This window comes from Eucalyptus grandis, chromosome 2 (assembly GCF_016545825.1).
Source record: "Eucalyptus grandis isolate ANBG69807.140 chromosome 2, ASM1654582v1, whole genome shotgun sequence".
Classification (NCBI taxonomy): Eukaryota; Viridiplantae; Streptophyta; class Magnoliopsida; order Myrtales; family Myrtaceae; genus Eucalyptus; species Eucalyptus grandis.
Genome location: NC_052613.1, coordinates 11265956 through 11284722, shown reverse-complemented (window position 1 = coordinate 11284722; position 18767 = coordinate 11265956). Strand labels below are relative to the sequence as shown.

The 18767-nt window shown below is 38.9% G+C and overlaps 1 protein-coding gene across 1 annotated transcript; it reads left to right on the top strand.

Annotated features, from left to right (window-relative positions):
• Window positions 1-5543: 5543 nt before the first annotated feature.
• LOC104449309 (ethylene-responsive transcription factor RAP2-1) lies at window positions 5544-6666 on the top strand. The gene is given in 2 exon segments (XM_010063426.3): window positions 5544-6074; window positions 6077-6666. Coding segments are annotated over 2 exon segments (468 nt in total). The 5' UTR covers window positions 5544-5788; the 3' UTR covers window positions 6259-6666.
• Window positions 6667-18767: the final 12101 nt, after the last annotated feature.

Below are 18767 nucleotides of genomic sequence, written 5' to 3'. Positions count from 1 at the left end.
CTCTTTCATATTTTTCTTCCCCAATTCCCCAAACTGAGGTCGCCATTCACATTGAGCCTAACTCCTTTTCATCTGTGTCCTCTTTGTCTCTAGTCTTTTTGTCCCCATAGCATGAAAGAATTCAAGGAACTAACTAGTCACCACAATGGAAGCTCGATCGAGCTTAGAGGTTAGCCACACACAGTTGTCATGGGTCGATAGTTCTTTAGTTGTGGAATTGTCCATGCGGCGCCTAGTGAGCCAATGACACTATGCCAATCTTCCTTCTATAGGTGTTCCCAAGAGCTGTTCGGCGAATAGCAACCTCGTATCGGATTGCACCACAAGTAGTTTAGCTTGAATGACTTGTCCATCGAGTGAGACATTAGAACACTTTAGGTATAACAACTAGTTTTGGCCCGTCATGATTTCATTAGGAGAGTAGCATAAGCTCTCAAATAGTTTGTGCACTAGATGCCAACCTCACTTTCAAAGCTCATATAACTATTTTGTCCAAAAATCTTAGCACCAACCGTTCAAATGCCACTTTCAAAAACCAATTGTATTCATCCCCTTTGTGTTATTCACTCTTCATTCAATAACCCCAAACTCCACTTACAAAGTAACATGGATACAGAAGAATCACGATCCGTGACATTCTCCCCCACTCAGCTTCACAATGCCCTCATTGCAAGCTGTAATGTTGCTTCCCCATGTTCCTTAACTATTAATTTGCCACTCTAGGTCATACATTGAATAGTCCCTCAACCATTGATGTGTCACTTTGGATTATACATCGAATGACAACACTCACCCAACCGAACATGCCACTCCACTGGTAACTTTTTCTGATCACAATTGTTCGGGCATCTTTGGTCACTTGTTCTTTCCCTACAAGAGTGGCATTGGGAGCTTTTTCTTGAACTCAACAAACCAATGGAAGTTTCTCCTCTTGCTGAAAATGTGGTAATAGACCCATCTTAAGATTTATCTACTGATTAGGAGCATTTCCCCTATTCAGTGAGGAATCAATTCTTTCTTGTGCCACCATTGTTATTCTAGAAGCTAGTCGACGGCCGCATTTTATTTGAGCACATTTTGCGTTGGCGATTCACTATTTGCCCTTGTAGGACCAAGTAGACCCTAGGTTTTCACTAATTCTAACTCATTTACTGGAAGGCCATTTCTCACAGGTTGGTAGTGCTTTGGCAGCAGAATAGCATGTGCAACACCTACCAGCCTTCTATTTGATAGTCATTCCTAAGAATAGTATGGCGAATAGCATCCCTGTATTGCATTGTCCCATGCCCAATTTAGCTTGGATGTCTAGTCTGTCGAGCGAGATGGCAAAATACTTTAGGCACAACTGGTTTATGAGAGCAGCATTAACTTCCGATCAATTTGTGCACGAGAGGTCAATCTTGCATTCATATCTTCGTAGAGATATAACCGTTCTAGGGCTAAGTACAATTCAAGTGCCAATATTTTTGTACAGTGCTTACTTGAGTATGGCGTTCACTTGAGAGTAAAAACTTTTTTTTCGCTCACTTGAGTGTCACAAATTTGAAAAATCGATCACTTGAATACCACTTTTGATTTGCCAAGTTGAAAAAGCTGACTTGGCTGCTGGTCATTCGATGTGATCACTAGAAATATTATTTTAATATTTTTATTATTATTTATTGAATTTTTATTATTTTTTATTATTTTTTCTTTAGCTTTGGTGAGAGTTTCTAATGACCTTTATTGGCTACGGTTGCCTTGCCTAGATTGGATGAGGGCCGTCTCGCCTTTAGCCACGAAGGTCCAAGGCGAGGCTGTTGGGGTCGCCCTGGGCAGTGTCCAACTTTAGGCGGCTGTGAGCGACGCCACCTAGAGTGGAAGAGGGTTGTTGTAGCTTCGCCAACAGTAGGTGCCCAAGGCCTTTGCGGCGAGGGCTTGGCCTTCGCCCAGATTTGGCCACCCTCATCGCGAAGGCCCTAAGCTAGGCTGTTGGGTTCTTGTTGCTCACTAGCAAGGCCATTAAGGCCTCACCGACTGTTGAAGAGGTCTCGACAACCCTCACTTGCTTTGGGCAACGTTGCCCACGATCGCCTCGTGGTCGGTGAGGGCCCTTGTGGCCTCACTTAGGGCCTTCGCGGCCAAGGGTGAGGAGGCCCTTGCCCAAATTTGGCCGCCCTCACCATGAAGGCCTTAGTTGAGGGTGTTGGCGAGGCTGCGACGAATTTTGCTTGCTTTGGGTGGCATCGCCTGTGGCTGCCTAGCAGCCGATGAGGGCCCTCGTGGCCTCACACGGGGCCTTTGTGGCCAAGGGTGAGGCGACCCTCGCCCAATTTGGCTGAGGCAGCTATGGTCGACGAGGGTTGTTGGTGACCTTTGTCCCACTAAAGAAAAAAAGAAGAAGCAAAATATAGATGGAAATAAAAAAATTGAAATTTTTTTTTAAAATAGAAAAATTCCACATAAGACATTTGCCCGGAATTGGTACTCAAATGATCGATTTTTCTTGGATATAACACTCGAGTGAGTAAAAAAAAGTTTTAGCACTTAAGTGAGCGTTGTACAAAAGTTTTGGCACTCCTATTATTCTTATGTCATCGTTTTATCATAAAACTCTTAGCATCAATCGTGCCGATGTCACTCCCTATAAACTAGTTATATTCATTCTTTTTGCATCACTCACTCTTTACTCGATAATCCCAAACTCCACTTACAAGGGCACGCGAGTACAGAAGAGTTACGGTCTGTGACACAGTTCTATAAAAATTGTTGAGCACGAAGGCTCTTGGATGCAAACCAAGAGCTCTGAATAATGTTGAGCCCTTCTAGCGGCATTCGACATGAACATATAAAATGAGGTCTTAATCGAATCAAAGGACCGTGAGGTGAATCGACCAAATAAGTCGGGCTACGTTGTTCCGCCCCATGTTCAGTGACGGAGTCAACGGCAGGCAATAGCCAATAGCCCCGCGCCTTCCGGTTCGACCCATCCCTTCACATGGTCGGCCACCTTCGTGTACAACTTCCTTCCTTATATAATCATCTTATTTAGTCGACTAACAGCACATTCGTTCGCGTATGCGATCAATATTGACGCATCGGTTGTCAGGTACAGAAAGGTGGGTGCTTTCTGGTCCGTGAACGAATCATCACCGCTCGAGTCAGTGCGGTAGAGAAGTCGATCGACCTACCCGCCCACCGCGTGCTAGTCCGCTTTTTCTGCTGCCGCTTTCTAGATGTCCATTTGCTTGTTTTCCCCGAAGGTTATCCACACAAATTTTCAATTCAGAATTTTAAAAAGGGAGCATACATTAATTTAAAAACCCAATTTCGCCAGCACATACACTTCTGAATTGGGAATACCCAATTTTCCGCCCACCCTTTTTATGCTTTCTCTTTTGTATTTTGCAAATTGTGTGTTGCTTGGCTCATCGTCACGGGACGGGCTTGCGATTGCGTGGACGGGAAGTCTACTTCCTTCATTTTCTATCTTTGGGTCTTTTTCTTGGCACCGACCTCTCCCTCTCTCCCTCATACGATGAATTTCTCGGAAACGTTACTGCTTTTGTCCGTTTCTATGGGACGTGTATCCAGAAAAGCGTGTTTTAATAAATGCATTTTCAAATATCCCTTTTCTAGCCTGAAACATCCGAGACTTTCACGATGTATAAACATTGACCGTACATTCATGTATAATTTCTCGGCAATTGCTGAAAATGTGAATAACGTGTTGAATTTGTTGGGAGAGTAAAGAAAAAAAGTTTGCTTCTTACTTTTACTTAATCTTAAATAGACATGCCAAACCTCAAATATATAGATAGGCGACCCGGTGGTCGTACATATATGATCCACCAAAATAATATGATACGATTTATGTGTTATGACGTTAAGCACCTTTTGACATTTCATGAGATAATTTTTTAGCCATGACCCGCCAACTATCTCAAGGAATTTTGTTCTAAGTTTTCGGTTCATATTGGCCACGATTTCATCATAATAGTCGGATGTCCGCGCTGGATTGATACGGGAAATGGATGAGGAAGGGCGGATTCTATGCTTACGTGCTAGAATCATTTTCCATACTTGGTAAGGAAATTTTTCAATTTCAACATACCATTTACACAATAAGAGAGACGGTGCACTAAAAAAAAGAACTTTTTTTAGTTAATTTAAAAAATAAAACTTTTCTTATTCACAAAACCCATATGAAAACTCAATGTAACAATGCGAGACTCATTATTTTCATGAGCGGTTTTTAATGCATGGCAACGACAATAAATAAAACAAGAACTATAGTACTATTTTTTTTTCTTTTGTGTACATTGCCTCTTCTATAATATTGCAAATGCCACATTACTCTTCAAAGCCGCATATGTGATTGAACGTACGCATTTAATGTAATGGTGACATGATCGACATGGAGTAATCCCCAATTGCACAGTGCAAGAGAAATTATCCTCGAATATCAAAGACTTTTACCTGCCATCAACTTATATGTCGAGTGGGCCAATCTAAAGCGGCTCACCAGATAGAATTTGTTTAAGAAGAGAGTAATATTAGGGCTGTGCAACCAAACCAATTTTACTTGAGAACTATATTGAACTGTTTGAAAAATAGATCTGGGAACAGGTTCCAAGTGAATATCCAAGAATATCCAATCGGGAATTGGACTTCACCGCCTTTGGAACTAGTTTTATAAGTTAAAAATCAAAATCCTAATTTCTTTTTCCCATAAATTCTAATCTCAGCACTACTTCATCATTTATCTTTCATCAAAATTCCTCACCAGTCTTTTCTCTTCCCCTAATTTTTTATGGATAAATGGGGAATGAAGTTTTATAATTTATGTTTTATATTACATGTTTGAACTTTTCATCATTTATTATTGTACATGGTGTTTGAACTTTTTTTATCATTTATTATTGTACGTGGCTACGTATTTATATCATGAATTGTTGTTTATGGCGGATTAAAATTTATGTTATTCATCTTTTATTTTGAATCGTTTCGTTACTTATAACTTTTTATGTTTTGCTGCAAAACATAAACCAAAAAAAGGAAAAATAAATAAATTAGGTTCTCGAGTAGACCTTGAAATTGGAATAGAAAAACGGGATAGATTTCACGATTGGTTCCAGGCAAATATAATAGGTTTTAGGGTTCAAAAACTGGGAATTAATTATAACATGGACCTACTCATACCGGAGCCATCACTCCTTAATAATATATTTCCAATTTTAACTAGAAGTGTCTAGTTTCGCCCCCTCTAATGCCGTGCACGACATTTCTCTCCTTTTAAAAAACGCGGCTTGTTCGTTTTTTTTTTTAATCCTTTTGTCGTAAGTGGCTGTTCCATTTGACTTGCACGAATTTCGCCCCGTCTTCCTTCCCAGTCCCTTGCAGGCACGTGCATAAAATCCACCCGAAAAACACCACGTGACATTATAAACTGTCAACTTTGTCAAAAAAACAGATATAAACCGTCCCCCGACAGTCCCGATTAACTGAACAGGAAAGTCCCCTTTCATCACCGACCCGAGAAATTTCCTCCTTCCTACGCGTGGGGTAGAGAGAGAGCGAAGGCTGATAAATTTGGCAAGATCGGCACGCCAAGTTGCCGTCGTTTGCAGCGCAAGCACGAAGCCGCCTTTTCTTAATCTTCAAAACTCGGCCGACAGAAGTCTCTCTCTCTTTCTCTCTATTTATAACCTCCAGCACTTGATCTTTCTCCTTAAATCTCTCCATAGAAAACCAATCTCGACTCCCCCTATCCCCTCTCTTTCTCCCTCTCAAGAATCAAGAGATTACTATGGAAAGCGAACGCTACGATGAGACGACAGAGGGGCAGCGAATCAAGAGAAGGCCGCACCAGCAGCAGCAGCAGCAGCAGCAGCGGCGGCAGAAGCCTTACAGGGGTATCCGGATGAGGAAGTGGGGCAAGTGGGTGGCCGAGATCAGGGAGCCCAACAAGCGCTCCCGCATCTGGCTCGGCTCCTATGCCACCCCCGTGGCCGCCGCCCGCGCCTACGACACTGCCGTCTTCTACCTCCGCGGCCCCTCCGCCCGCCTCAACTTCCCCGACCTCATCTGGCGCGAGGGGAGGACTCGCTGGGCGAGGTCTCGGCCAACTCCATCCGCAGGCGCGCCGCTGAGGTCGGCGCCCAGGTCGATGCTGTCCAGGCGGCGGCGGCCAAGTCGAGGCCATGCTGTGCCCCTGACTTGAACGAGTACCCGAAACTGGAGGACTCGGAGGAGTTTCATCGCGAATCTGTGTTTTGAAATACTTTCTTCATGGGAAAAGACGGGTTCTGGAAGAAAAACTGACTGCCTCAGATCAAAGAGGCATTAACTTAGGCCAGGGCTCGGGAGATTGAAGGACCAAAAGAACAGTGATCTCTTTGCGCGTGCAGACCAGCGTAACGTCCGTCTCCAGTTCTGATTAAGAAAAGAGATTTTAGAGCCTCTAGTTCTTCGAGTTCGGGAGGAAATTTCTTGTACAATATTCCTAGATCATAGAGATTAAGCTCTTCTCTTTGGTTCTCAGATGGGATATCTCCGTCTCACCGATGCTGGGAGCTTTACCATAAACAGTGACAATATAGACAGAGACATATTCTGCACCGGGTGGCAGCTGTAATATGGATTTGATGTTTTATGAGATTAGAATGCCCTCCCCAATCTTGAAAACCTTGCGTTCTGATTTGACTTTTGACTGATGAAAGGAGAACATGGTACTCTAAAGGATCGTCCATTGATCATGGCGCCGGTGTTAAGTAGTGGGGCCATACGATACGAGGCTGCTTTAGTTTTAAGTGATCCTTTAAGGATCCGCCAACGTGGATCTTTTTTATTATCAATTTTTTTAGTAATTATCTACATTAGTACTGACGATATCATATAAGACAACCATCGTCCACGTTGGACTTTTTGATAATTAAGTGATCATTTTTTTTTAAATTTGTGGCGCTTAAATGAGCGTTGGAAGTCATGACACTTTTAAAATACTTGTCCCAAAAATACTTAAACATGTGTCCATTGAAGGAGTGATTATTTGAATATTTGGACAAATGATCAATTCAATCTTAAACCTGTTATACAAATATAATTCAGTTTTAACTTTCCAATTTTGTCAATATAATCCATTTGCGCACATTTAAATGTAGTCTTTTCTCAATTGAAGTTGAGAAGAATGCTGAAAAGAGAAACAAAGAATTTTCTATATATTTCGATATATTCATAATGAAGATTATCGGCCTATATATAGGCTTTGTGAATGACTAAACAAGATAATATCAATCAAGATATGCAAATCATAGAGGATATCCATATAATCTTCAGAGATAAAAAAAAAAAAAAAAAAAAAAAAAAAAAAACCATAATACTTCTCCTAAATAACTCTAACATCCCCTCAAACTCAAACTCAAGGTGTATTGAATGCAAGTCTGAATAATGTCCAACTGTTGAGACGTTACGGATGAGGTGGCATCCGATAGCTATTGATGGCGAAACTTCCAGATCTAGTTGGTCCGAGAGAGGCTGGCGATGGTGTGGCTTCTCGAAACGACATGTGAAATGTCGAGAATCGAAGGTATTGAAGCCGAGTAGCATGTGTCCTTTGTGGTCAACTTTGTCGTTGGGACAGTAACTTAAACGCAGCCAATGTGGCTGACATGGTTACAAAAAACGGATAAGTCGGGCACCGCTGAGGGAAAAGTTATAATGTGAAAACGTGTCTTTGGGGCGTCGAAAAATACCTCCATGGAAAAGAAAAGCTCAACTCTCGACACGTTAGGGACATCCTAAAACAACCATCGTAGCGCTTACTCAAATGCGAATGATGCACTTAGGTGAACATTGTTGAGCAGCAAGGATGGATTTATTTGCTTGGGATGCATAGGTGCATCATTGAGAATGATAAAGTAGAAAAATATTGGGAAATTTCTAAGGTGCATTGGGTGCGTAGTGCAGTCGGTGCACTAGGTTTGCCTCATGAAAGAAAGCTCTGATAACAAGTTTAGAAGAATGTGGAAAAGAGAAATAAATAATTTTCTATATATTTTGATATATTCGTAATGAAGATTATTAGCTTATTTATAGGCTTTATGAATGACTAAATGAGATAATATATCAATTAAGATACACAAAATCATAGAGGATATCCACATAATCTTGAGAGATACAAAAGCTATCATAATATTCCTAAATAACTCTAACAATTGCCGTCACAAATTGTGACTTGGAATTCAACAATTTGCCCATGTTAGAATGCCACTTAGGATGGCCAGTAATGACTAGATGTCACGCCAACAATATTTGGTGGTAATTGGCGGGAAAAGACTACATTGTAATATCGCCCAAAAGTTTAGGACTATATTGACAAAACTAGAAAGTAGGGCTAATTAAGTGGAATGAATAGTTGTTGATGAGAAAATTATGACACAATTGTAATTGCACTCTATGACAATCCAATCAAACCATTGGCAGATATATATATATATTTTTGTTAATTCTAAATGTATCAGAATTTTCAAAGAAAGAAAAAAGAAAAAGGTAAGGATTAATATTAAATCTGGGACCTACTAGAGATATTATGATCAATTTAAAGTATTATGAGACATCGGAAGTCAAAAAATGGATGGAAAAAAGTGCGAGCCTTTATGTGATTATTTTTTTTAACATAATTGATCATTCAATGTCAAACCCAGCTTGTTTATATATATTTGAGTTCATACGAGTAAAATAAGGAGAGAGTATAATGGGTTTCTAGAGTCAAGCGTCGTGGTTGGGAAAAAGGAGATGCAAATAAGATAATTTGTAATTAATACTACTCATGTATTAATACATAATAATGGTTTTGGTGATTTTCTTTTCGTCATTAAAAATTAAATTCAACATATTTTGGATTTTATATGCAATAGGCCTCATTCATGGTAAGTACCTAGTTCTATATATATGGTACTCACTTCCATTAATATGCCTTATAAAGAATTAATTAATGCAAGGCATTTGTCTACATATGACCCGTATGATAAAGTTTAGGTCCATAGTTGCATTGATTGGCCCTCTCCAACCTTTTCACTTATAAATAAAAATGTCCGGGATAATGATAGTAGGAGTGCATAACTTTCATATGGTGCTTCTTTGAATGCTATAACTTTTTTTTTTTTGCTCATTTAAGTGCCACATTGAAGCAAAATCAATATTTTAAGTGCCATTCTTGGCAAATCATTGACATAGATTTTTTTTTATATTAATTTTCCATTTTGACAGGAAATTTTTTATTTTTGAATTATTTATTAGTTGTCATTATTAACATTGGTGATACCATGTACAACAAATGACGTTCGCGTTGGATTTTTCAATAAGGCAAATCACTTATGGCCCTTAAGTGGGTGAAAAAAGTTCTGACATTCAAATGAGTGACATACAAAAGGTGTAACACTCATGTTGTTTTTATCTCAGTATTTGCTATATAGAATATTAGCACTTGGTAAATTATGTGTATAATGTTAGTACAAAGGCGGCTTGGTGTAAAGTAGATTACCTTTTCCGTCCTCACTGGAGTAATCCTCTATGATTCCGAAGTATGAACTCATCCCTTCTTGAGTGTCATTAGCTATTTTCAAGTTTGTTTGTTATATGTTGTCACTGATTAGGGGTGAGCAATTCTAGGTTCCTTAGAAATTTTGCCTAGAACTTGGAACTTACTCATTAGAACCTGAAACTTGGAATTTACCTTGTCACAAACAAGTTCCGAGGTCTAACTTGCTCTTTCTTTCTTTTTTTTCTTTCTTTTTTAAATTTAAGAAAAAAATCCATAAAACATCACTTTAAGTTCAAAACTCGTAACATAAAACCTACATTATAGAACTTCGGTCCATAAAAGATGAGCATGTAAAATAAAATAAATAATAAAATTTCTCATTTTAGGTATAAAACACATAACAATAAAGATGAAAGTTTCTCATTTATCAATAGCAACAATAGATGAACAAGTAAAATAAATTAAATAAAAAAATCTTCAAAACACGTAAAATAAGACATAAATTATAGAACTTCAGTCGTTAATCATCCATGAAAAATTATTCCAAATTTTAATCACCTGAAATCAAAAGAAACAACAACCATAGTTAGTCACTTAATAATAGTTTTAAATTTACAATTACTATTAACTAATCTAAAATAATTATTGGAAAGCCTCACCACATATATTCATTACTTCAATTGGTAAACTCTATTTACTGATGACGATCTCCTTATTAAGACAATCCATATCTGAAAAAAAGGAATTAAATAAAACATTCACTCATTAGATATTACAAAAAAAAATTACAATATATAAACATATAAACATCACTTTAGTTTCTAGTTTGGAAGAAAAATTAGGGAATTTGCTTTAGGTTTCCGGTCTTGGTTCTGGTTTCGATTCCCGATTCCCGTTTCCTAATCCTTCCTATAAAAGTGAAACCAGGAATCGAACCATATCTTTCTAGAACCTTACCACTAAAATCATGCTTACCCCATCTTTCTAGAACCTTACCACTAAAATCATGCTTACCCCTATCACTGATAACCATTAGTCAACTCCTAGAGTTGCCATTACCTTCTAGGTGTTCTCTATGTGTCTAAATTCTAGAATAAGACTTCACCTACAGGTTTTGATATTCATGAAAGGAAACCCAACTATTTTCTGTAGATATTTCTATCGTATTTTCACCTCCATAGTAGTACTCTTGACTTGACTAACGGCAAACTTTTCGGTGGATAGATAACAAAAATGCAAATAATTACTGGTGAAGCAACAAAATCGCTTCCGCAACTCAAGATACGGATGGAGACCAGGTAATATTATTGCATCAGGTTACATAAGCTCAAACCTTGCCTAACAGAAGGCCCATCACCAATCCTCGCGAGATCCTGAAAGCGGGATTTTTGCTCTCTTTTTAGAAAGATGTGGACTTGGAACCGCTCAAGAAAAGCCCTGGCTGCATCTAAAGTGTTTGATGGAAGTCCCTGGAGAGCTCTTTCACCTTTTTCTTCTCCAATTCCCCCAAACTGAATCCCCATTCACATTGAGCCTAACTCATTTCCATCTGGGTCCTCTTTGTTTCTACTCTTTTTGTCCCCAAAGCACGATAGAATTCAAGGTACTAACCGGTCACCAAGGCGAGAGCTCAACGACGTTGAGCTTCGAGGTCAGCAGGCAGATGCAGTTCTATTAAAACTGCCAAGCACGTTAGGCCTAGTTGCTCCATTCCCATGTTCATTTGACGGAGTTAGCGGCAGGCAATGGCCCTGTGTCTTCCGGTTCGACCCATCCTGTCACGTGATCAGCCACCCTTTGCTTGCTACTTTCCTCTAAATTTGAACATATTTATTTAGTTAACTAGCGGCACATTAATTCGCAAATGCTATCGATATCAAATTGTCGAATACAGAAAGGTGGGTGCTTTTAATCCATGAACGAATCATCACCTCTCGAGTCATTGTGGTAGATAAGTCGATCGACCTACCCGCCCAAAGCGTCCTAGTCCGCTTTTTCGGCTGCTGCTTTTTAAAGTCCATTGCTTGTTTTTCTGAAAGGTTATCCACAAGAAGTTTCATTTCAGATTTTTTTTTTTAAAGAGAGAGGATATATTAAATAAAAATAACCGAATCTTGCCAGGAGATACACTTGAATTTCGACCGCCCGATTTTCCGTCGACTCTCTTATTATTAATTTTTTTGGCTTTTTCTTTCATATTTGCAAATTGCGTGTTGTTTCGTTCATGGCCATTGGACGGGCTTGCGATTGCGTGGACGGAAAGTCTAGTTCTCTCTTTTTCTACTCTTTTTGGGTCTTCATCATGGCAGCGACCCCTCTCTCTCTCTCTCTCTCTCTCTCTCTCTCCACATGATAAATTTCTCGGAAACGTTCATGCTTGATCGATGTTTCTGGGACATGCAACTAGAAAAGCGTGCTCGGATAAATGCATTTTGAAATATCTAATTTTCACAACTTATAAATATTGACCAGTAGATTCATATATAATTTCTTCGTCATCGTTGAAAATTTGAGTAATGTTTTGAATTTGTTGGGAGAGTGCAAAAAAAGCGCTTCTTGCTTTTACTTAATCCTATATAGACGTGCCAAACCCGAATGCATAGGAAGACAACGCAATGGTAGTACATATTTTATCCGCCAAAGTTTTGTAACACAATTTGTATGCTACAACGTTAAGGACCCATTGACATCTCATGACATTTCTTTTTATTTGTCACCCGCTAAATATCTTAAGGGATTTTGTTCTAAGTTTTGAGTTCATATTGGCCACAATTTTGACATGGTAGTCGGATGTCCACACCGGATTGAAACGGAAAATGGATGAGGAAGGGGGTCCCATGCTAATGGGACTGAATTCATTTACTGTACCTTATGAGGAAATCTTTCACTTTCAATATATCGACTACACATGATATAAGAGAGAGAGTGTATTGGAAAAAAAAAACTTGTGACTCATCAATTAAAAATCAATGTAACCATGCTTGAATCATTATTCTCAGGAGCGTTTTTTTTTTTTCTCGCGTCTCGAAGACGAAAACAGCACAAGAACTATAGTATATTTTTCAGTACACCGCACCTTGTAAACATTGCAAATGCCACGTTGCTCTTCAGGACCGCATATGGGATTGAATGTACATATAAATGTAACAGTTACACAATCGACATGGAGCAATCCTTAAATTGCATGGTGGGAGTGAAATTATCCTCGGACATCCAAAGCTTTTATCTGGGGAGAATTACCAAAAAAGTCCTAAACCTATTGCAATTGTGCGAATTCAGTCCAAAACTTTTTTTTTTGTTCAATTTAGTCTTAAACCTTTTATAACTGTGCCAATTCAGTCCATTCAGCCAAAATTGGCCGGCCAGCGCTGACGTGGATGCCGGCGGGGGACAACCAGCCGGCGAGGTAATTTTTTAATATTTTTTTTTATTTTTTTCGAATTTTTAAATATTTTTAAATATTTTTTAATTTTTTTTTTTTTTGGCTTCTTCTCCTTCCCGGCGACGCTGGCCGGGAGGTGAGGGCCGCGAGGTTAGCCTCGCCGCCACCGGCGAGGCTCACCCCGCCGGCCCAGCGGCAGAGGCGAGCCTCGCCAGATCCGGGCGACGGCCGCCTCGCCGACCACCGGCGAGGGCGAGGGTCGACCTCGCCTAGTGGCCGGCGAGGCTGCCATCGCCATCGCCGCCTCCCCGTCCCTCGGATCGTCGGCACGATCTCCCCTCCGAGCTCAAGCGGCCCTCCCGCCGTGACCGTCGCCAAAACCCTATTCCGGCGCCTCGGACTCGACGAGGACGAGATCGAGCTCCTCCGCGGGTTCCTTGACTACACCACGCAGCGCGGCGGGGCCTCGCCTCGCCGGTGGCCGAGGGCCGAGCTCGCCGGATCCGGGGCGAGGCTCGGCCTCGCCCGGCGGACGGCGAGGCCGCCGTCGCCAGATCCGGTGAGGCTCGGTCTCGCCTAGCAAGATCTAGCGACGGCCGCCTCGCCGTCGCCGGGCGAGGCTCGCCTCCGTCAGTGGCCGGAGGGGCGAGCCTCGCCAGTGGCTGGCGAGGCTGACCTCGCCGGCCCTCACCTCTGGCCGGAACGGCCAAAGGAAGGAGAAGATTCAAGAAGGCCAAAAAAAAAATATTTAAAATATTTAAAAATTCGAAAAAAATAAAAAAATATTTAAAATATTAAAAATTACTCGCCCCGATCGTCCCCGCCGGCGTCCACGTCAAGACCGGCCGGCCAATTTTGGCCCGATGGATTGAATTGGCACAATTATAAAAGGTTTAGGACTAAATTGGACAAAAAAAAAAGTTTAGGACTGAATTGGCACAATTACAATAGATTTAGGACTTTTTTGGTAATTCTCCTCTTTTATCTGCCATCAACTTATTTCCCAATATGTCAGTGTCAAGTGGAAAAATTAAGAGCGGCTCCCTAAAAATAATATTGTGCAATTTGCTATAAATTCTTAAAGCTCTTTCCTACATTCCTTTTTGCTTGATATAATTCTTTAAAACTATAGATGTTTTGATTGATCTTGATAGTATGCTCTACACTTACCACAACATGGAACCTATGCATAAGGATTCTACTATCATAAAATTTTCTATGATATGAGTCAAAAACGAGAAGGAACTTAGTAGCCAATGGACAGTCCTTATTCTGAGGCTAGAAGAGCCATGCGTGTGCAATACCATACCTACTACAAATTCTATTTTTGTTTTCTTTGGTTCATATCATAGGCCAATTTTCTAGTATTAGAGCCATGGCATTATTCAGCATATTGTTAGCTTTGAGTTGAATATCCAATGCAGAAGGGACGAATTTCATTACTCTGATAGTGTCCTCTCACAATTCTGCTCTTACAACTGTAATTGCCCTAGTTTCTTTGAGCCCTCCGTTAGAACTTCGCACTTCTAATGTCTCCAAAATTGACTATTTTTATGAGATTTTATTATCCTAATGAAGATAATAAAATTTCATATACTTACCTTAGACAATTATGTCCATATTATGTTTTTGTTAAACCCCTATATTTCTCTCATATCTATGTTATATATAATGTGATCTCACATTTTGGGACCCATGTTTTTGCTTTAAGTAGTAGTTATTCCACATACAATTTTTCCACACTTTGTACTTCTTCGTGACAACCACCTATTTGGTAATCGCCTTGATGGGAGACGATATATAAAAAAAAAACAATCGTTTATTTCGCAAGGGTAATCATAATGTCTAATGCAAACTCTCTCATTTGGGATACACCATCAATATGCAAAGGGATTGGGTTAGTAGAGTGTGCCCGTAATTTCGTTGAATCTCCATGAGTTTCCAACGAAAGCAAATACGAACAATGACTGAAGGTTTGTTTACGTTTGATTATGTTTTTTCCCATATGATTTTTATGTCTAACATTTGGTATCAGAGTATTTTTAGTGTCTCTACCTTATTTTTGTCAAATTTTTGGTTTTTTTTTTTTGGGACTTTTGAGATGAACAATAATTTGGCCATTTTGGGGTCAAGAGGGAAATCGCCGATTTTAGCCAAATTTCGACGGCCCACTACTTGGCTTCAGATTGGTATAGTCACACTGCCATGAGGAAAAATAGTCGTAAGTTATTTCAGCATATCGGTGTTTGCTGAAGGCTAACTGGGTGGCGAAAGTTGCGGTGGTTAAGGGTTTTGTGTTTGAGGAAGTTTTGTTAGATTTGGGCCAATTTCTTGGCCATTTTCACCTAAACTTGAACCTATGTGGCCACGTCGACATGGTCTATAACACATTATCAATTTCTGTCTGAGATGGGCTGTTGGAGAAGAAATGGGCAATTAAAGCATGGCGAAAACGACAAAAGAAACAAGTCTACGTGTGTGGAGGAAAAAGGCGTGTGGCCCCATGGGCACGAAATGGCTGGCGCATGGGCGCCATGCACCAGCAACTCCCAATTGCACCCACAATTGCAAGCGCATGTAAACAGGCTACGTGCCAGGGCAGTTGCGGGTGTAAACAGGCTATGTGCCAGGGTAGTTGCGGGTGTAAACAGGCTACGTGCTAGGGCAATTGCAGGCATAAGCGGGCCACGTGCCCGTTCGATGAAGAGGGTGTGTGTAGGCAGTCATTGAAGTGCGTGTTGTATAGGCGCCATAAGTCGTTTTTCCATTTATTTACCGTTTTGCCCTCCTTCTTGGCTGTTATTGTAGTTTTGCCCATTGCCTAATTTATTTACTGCTTTGCCCCTCTTTTTTTGTTGTTATTGCGATTTTACCCTTGACGTTGAATTTATGGTTCTATCCTTGGCCGAATTTATTTTATTGTTTTGCCCTTTGGTGCATTTATTTACTATTATGCCCTTCGTGTATTTTGTGAATATTTTATGCATGCAATTAAAATGTCCAAGATCCATATATTTTAATTAATTAGAAAGTAGCAACATCATCTTGAATTAATTAAATTATTTATTGAAAGCCTTCAGATCAGATTTAGAAATGGACATTGATTATAATTAATCATATTAATATTATGAATTTTATCCCATAGGAACTTTCATTATATTAATATGATTATTAAGGATGAAATAACATATTATTTTTCTTAGTTTGCCCACAGGGATTAACGAAAGGAACATAATATGGTAATTTCTTCATGATGTAATTATGAATCTATTTAAATTAAAAACTTAGCCTATAGACAGTTTTTATGTTATGTGATTCATATTGGTGACATGTTTATATCGGTAAAATATGATTTATGAATATTTTTGCCTCAAATTTTGTAACATAAGCATGATTGTTTGATATGTAGTTTTGTAACCTGTGAATTTCTCTGAATTTAAGTGTGATGTTCACATATTGAATGGTAAAAACTATAAAGTTTAAAAGGACTTAGTTCTTCTTCAATTTGGGTGGATGGACATTGACCATACTATAAGGAAAGACGAACCACCTACTCCTACTGATTTAAGCATTGCAACTGAGATAGTCCTTTATGATTAATGGGAGTGGTTCAACCACCTTAGTACGATGTTTATAAGAGCTAAAATATCTCTTAGTATCTGTGGTTCAGTTGCTCAATATAACAATGCTAAGGCTTTATTAGAGGCCATTGATGCATGATTTGAGACTTTAGAGAAGGCGCATGCTATGAGCCTGATTATGAAGTTTACTAGTGTTAGAGATGTGCGTGAGCACATCAAGAAGATGAGAGATATTTTAGCTCAGCTTAGGAATCTTGAGGTTGAGATATCTGAATCCTTCATTGTATACTATATTCTGGACACTTTCTCGTAACAGTATGTACCTTTCAAGATCTCTTACGACACGCATAAGAATAAATGGTCAATTAATGAACTATTTGTTCAAGAGGAAGAAAGACTGAGTGTGAAATTGTGAGAAAGTGCTCATTTGACAGCAAGAGGAAAGAATAAAAGTCATGGCAAGCAGAAGGGAAAAAGTAAGATACCTCTCAAAGCTCACATTAAGAAATAATCCAAATGTTTCTTTTGTAAAAAGAAGAGACATATAAGGAAGGATTGCATCAGTTTTAAGGTCTGACTCAAGAAGAAAGGTAATCTAATCTCTTGTGTTTATTATGAATCTAATATGGATGATATAAGTCACTACACTTGATAAATTGATTCTAGATCTATAGTCCACATTTTGGATTTTTTGCAGGGTTTTCAAAATCACAAGAAGCTAGTGGGAAATGAACAAAATATCTATTCAGGAAATAAGATGCATTTGCATGTGGAAACTATTGAGACATGTAGATTAATTCTTAATAGTGGCTTTGTTTTGAATTTGGAAATGATCTTTTATGTTTCTAGTTTTTCTAGAAATTTCATTTCAATTTCAAGACTTGCGTTTTTAGGATACTCTTTTAACTTTTCAAATTCAAACTTCGGTTTATCATTTAAATCTAAAATTGTTAAGAGTGGTACTTTGTCTGATGATCTTTTCCGAATTAATTTATAAAACCATGTCTATTATAATACAATGAATGTTCATGATAACGCTGGTATAAAATGATGTGTTGTGAATAAAGATTTCTCTATATCGTGACATCGAAGATTGTGACATATCTCCATAGATAGAATAAGTGATTGATAAATAATGGAGTATTCAGTACTTTAGATTTTACCGATTATGATGCTTGTGTGGACAGCATAAAATGAAAGTAGATCAACAAGACGAAGAAATGTGCCAAGAGGAGTACAAAAATATTAGAAATCATACATACGGATATTTGTAGTCTAGATATCGACTTGTATGGTCGAAAATAATTTATCTCATTCATAGATAACTACTCACATTATGTTTCTCTACTTTTGCTTCATAATAAACATGAAGCGTTAGATACCTTTGAGGTATTTAAGGTGGAAGTAGAAAAATAATGCGGTAAGCAAACTGAGATCAGATAAAGGTGGCGTATTCTATGGTACATACATTGAAGATAAACAAGCACTTGATCCATTTGCAAAGTTTATTCAAAAGCATGGGATAGTTGCCTAATATACTATACCTAGTTCTCCGAACCAAAATGGTGTAGCGGAATGGAGAAACAAATTTTTATTGGATATGGTAAAGAGTATGCTTAACGCTCCAAACTTCTTATGTCCTTGTGGACTAAAGTACTTAAGACGGCAATGTATATATTAAATTGGGTTCCGACCAAGACTATCCCAATAACACTTTTTTGAGTTGTTTAAAGGTTAGAAACTAAGCTTGCAACATTTACGTTTGGGGTGCTTATCTAAAGCGAGAGTCTACAATCCACAAGAAAAGAAGTTGGACTCAAGGATCATTAGTGGGCGTTTCATTGGATATGCCGAAAGGTACAAGGGATACATGTTTTATTGTCCATTTCACAATCAAGAAATGTTAAGTTTCTTGAAAATGACTTGATTAGTGGGAGCGATCGATCAAAGGATCTTATTCCTAAGAAAGATTATTTAGACACTCAATCTTTTATTTCAAGTATAAGGTTGGTTGTTGTTCATAACGCCCCTTTAGTTCAATCAGTTATTAAACAACCAATCATTGAAGTTCTACAACTTGCTGATATTAATTTAGTAAATCCAATTGTTCAGTAATTACCAAACTGTTGAATAACCAGTTGATCAACACGCATCTCAAGAGAATGTTGATGCAACATTAAGAAGTTCTACTAGAATGAAGAAATCAACAATTCCTAGTGATTATATTGTGTATTTACAAGAATCTGACTATAATATTAGAGCTGAGAATGATCCTAAAACA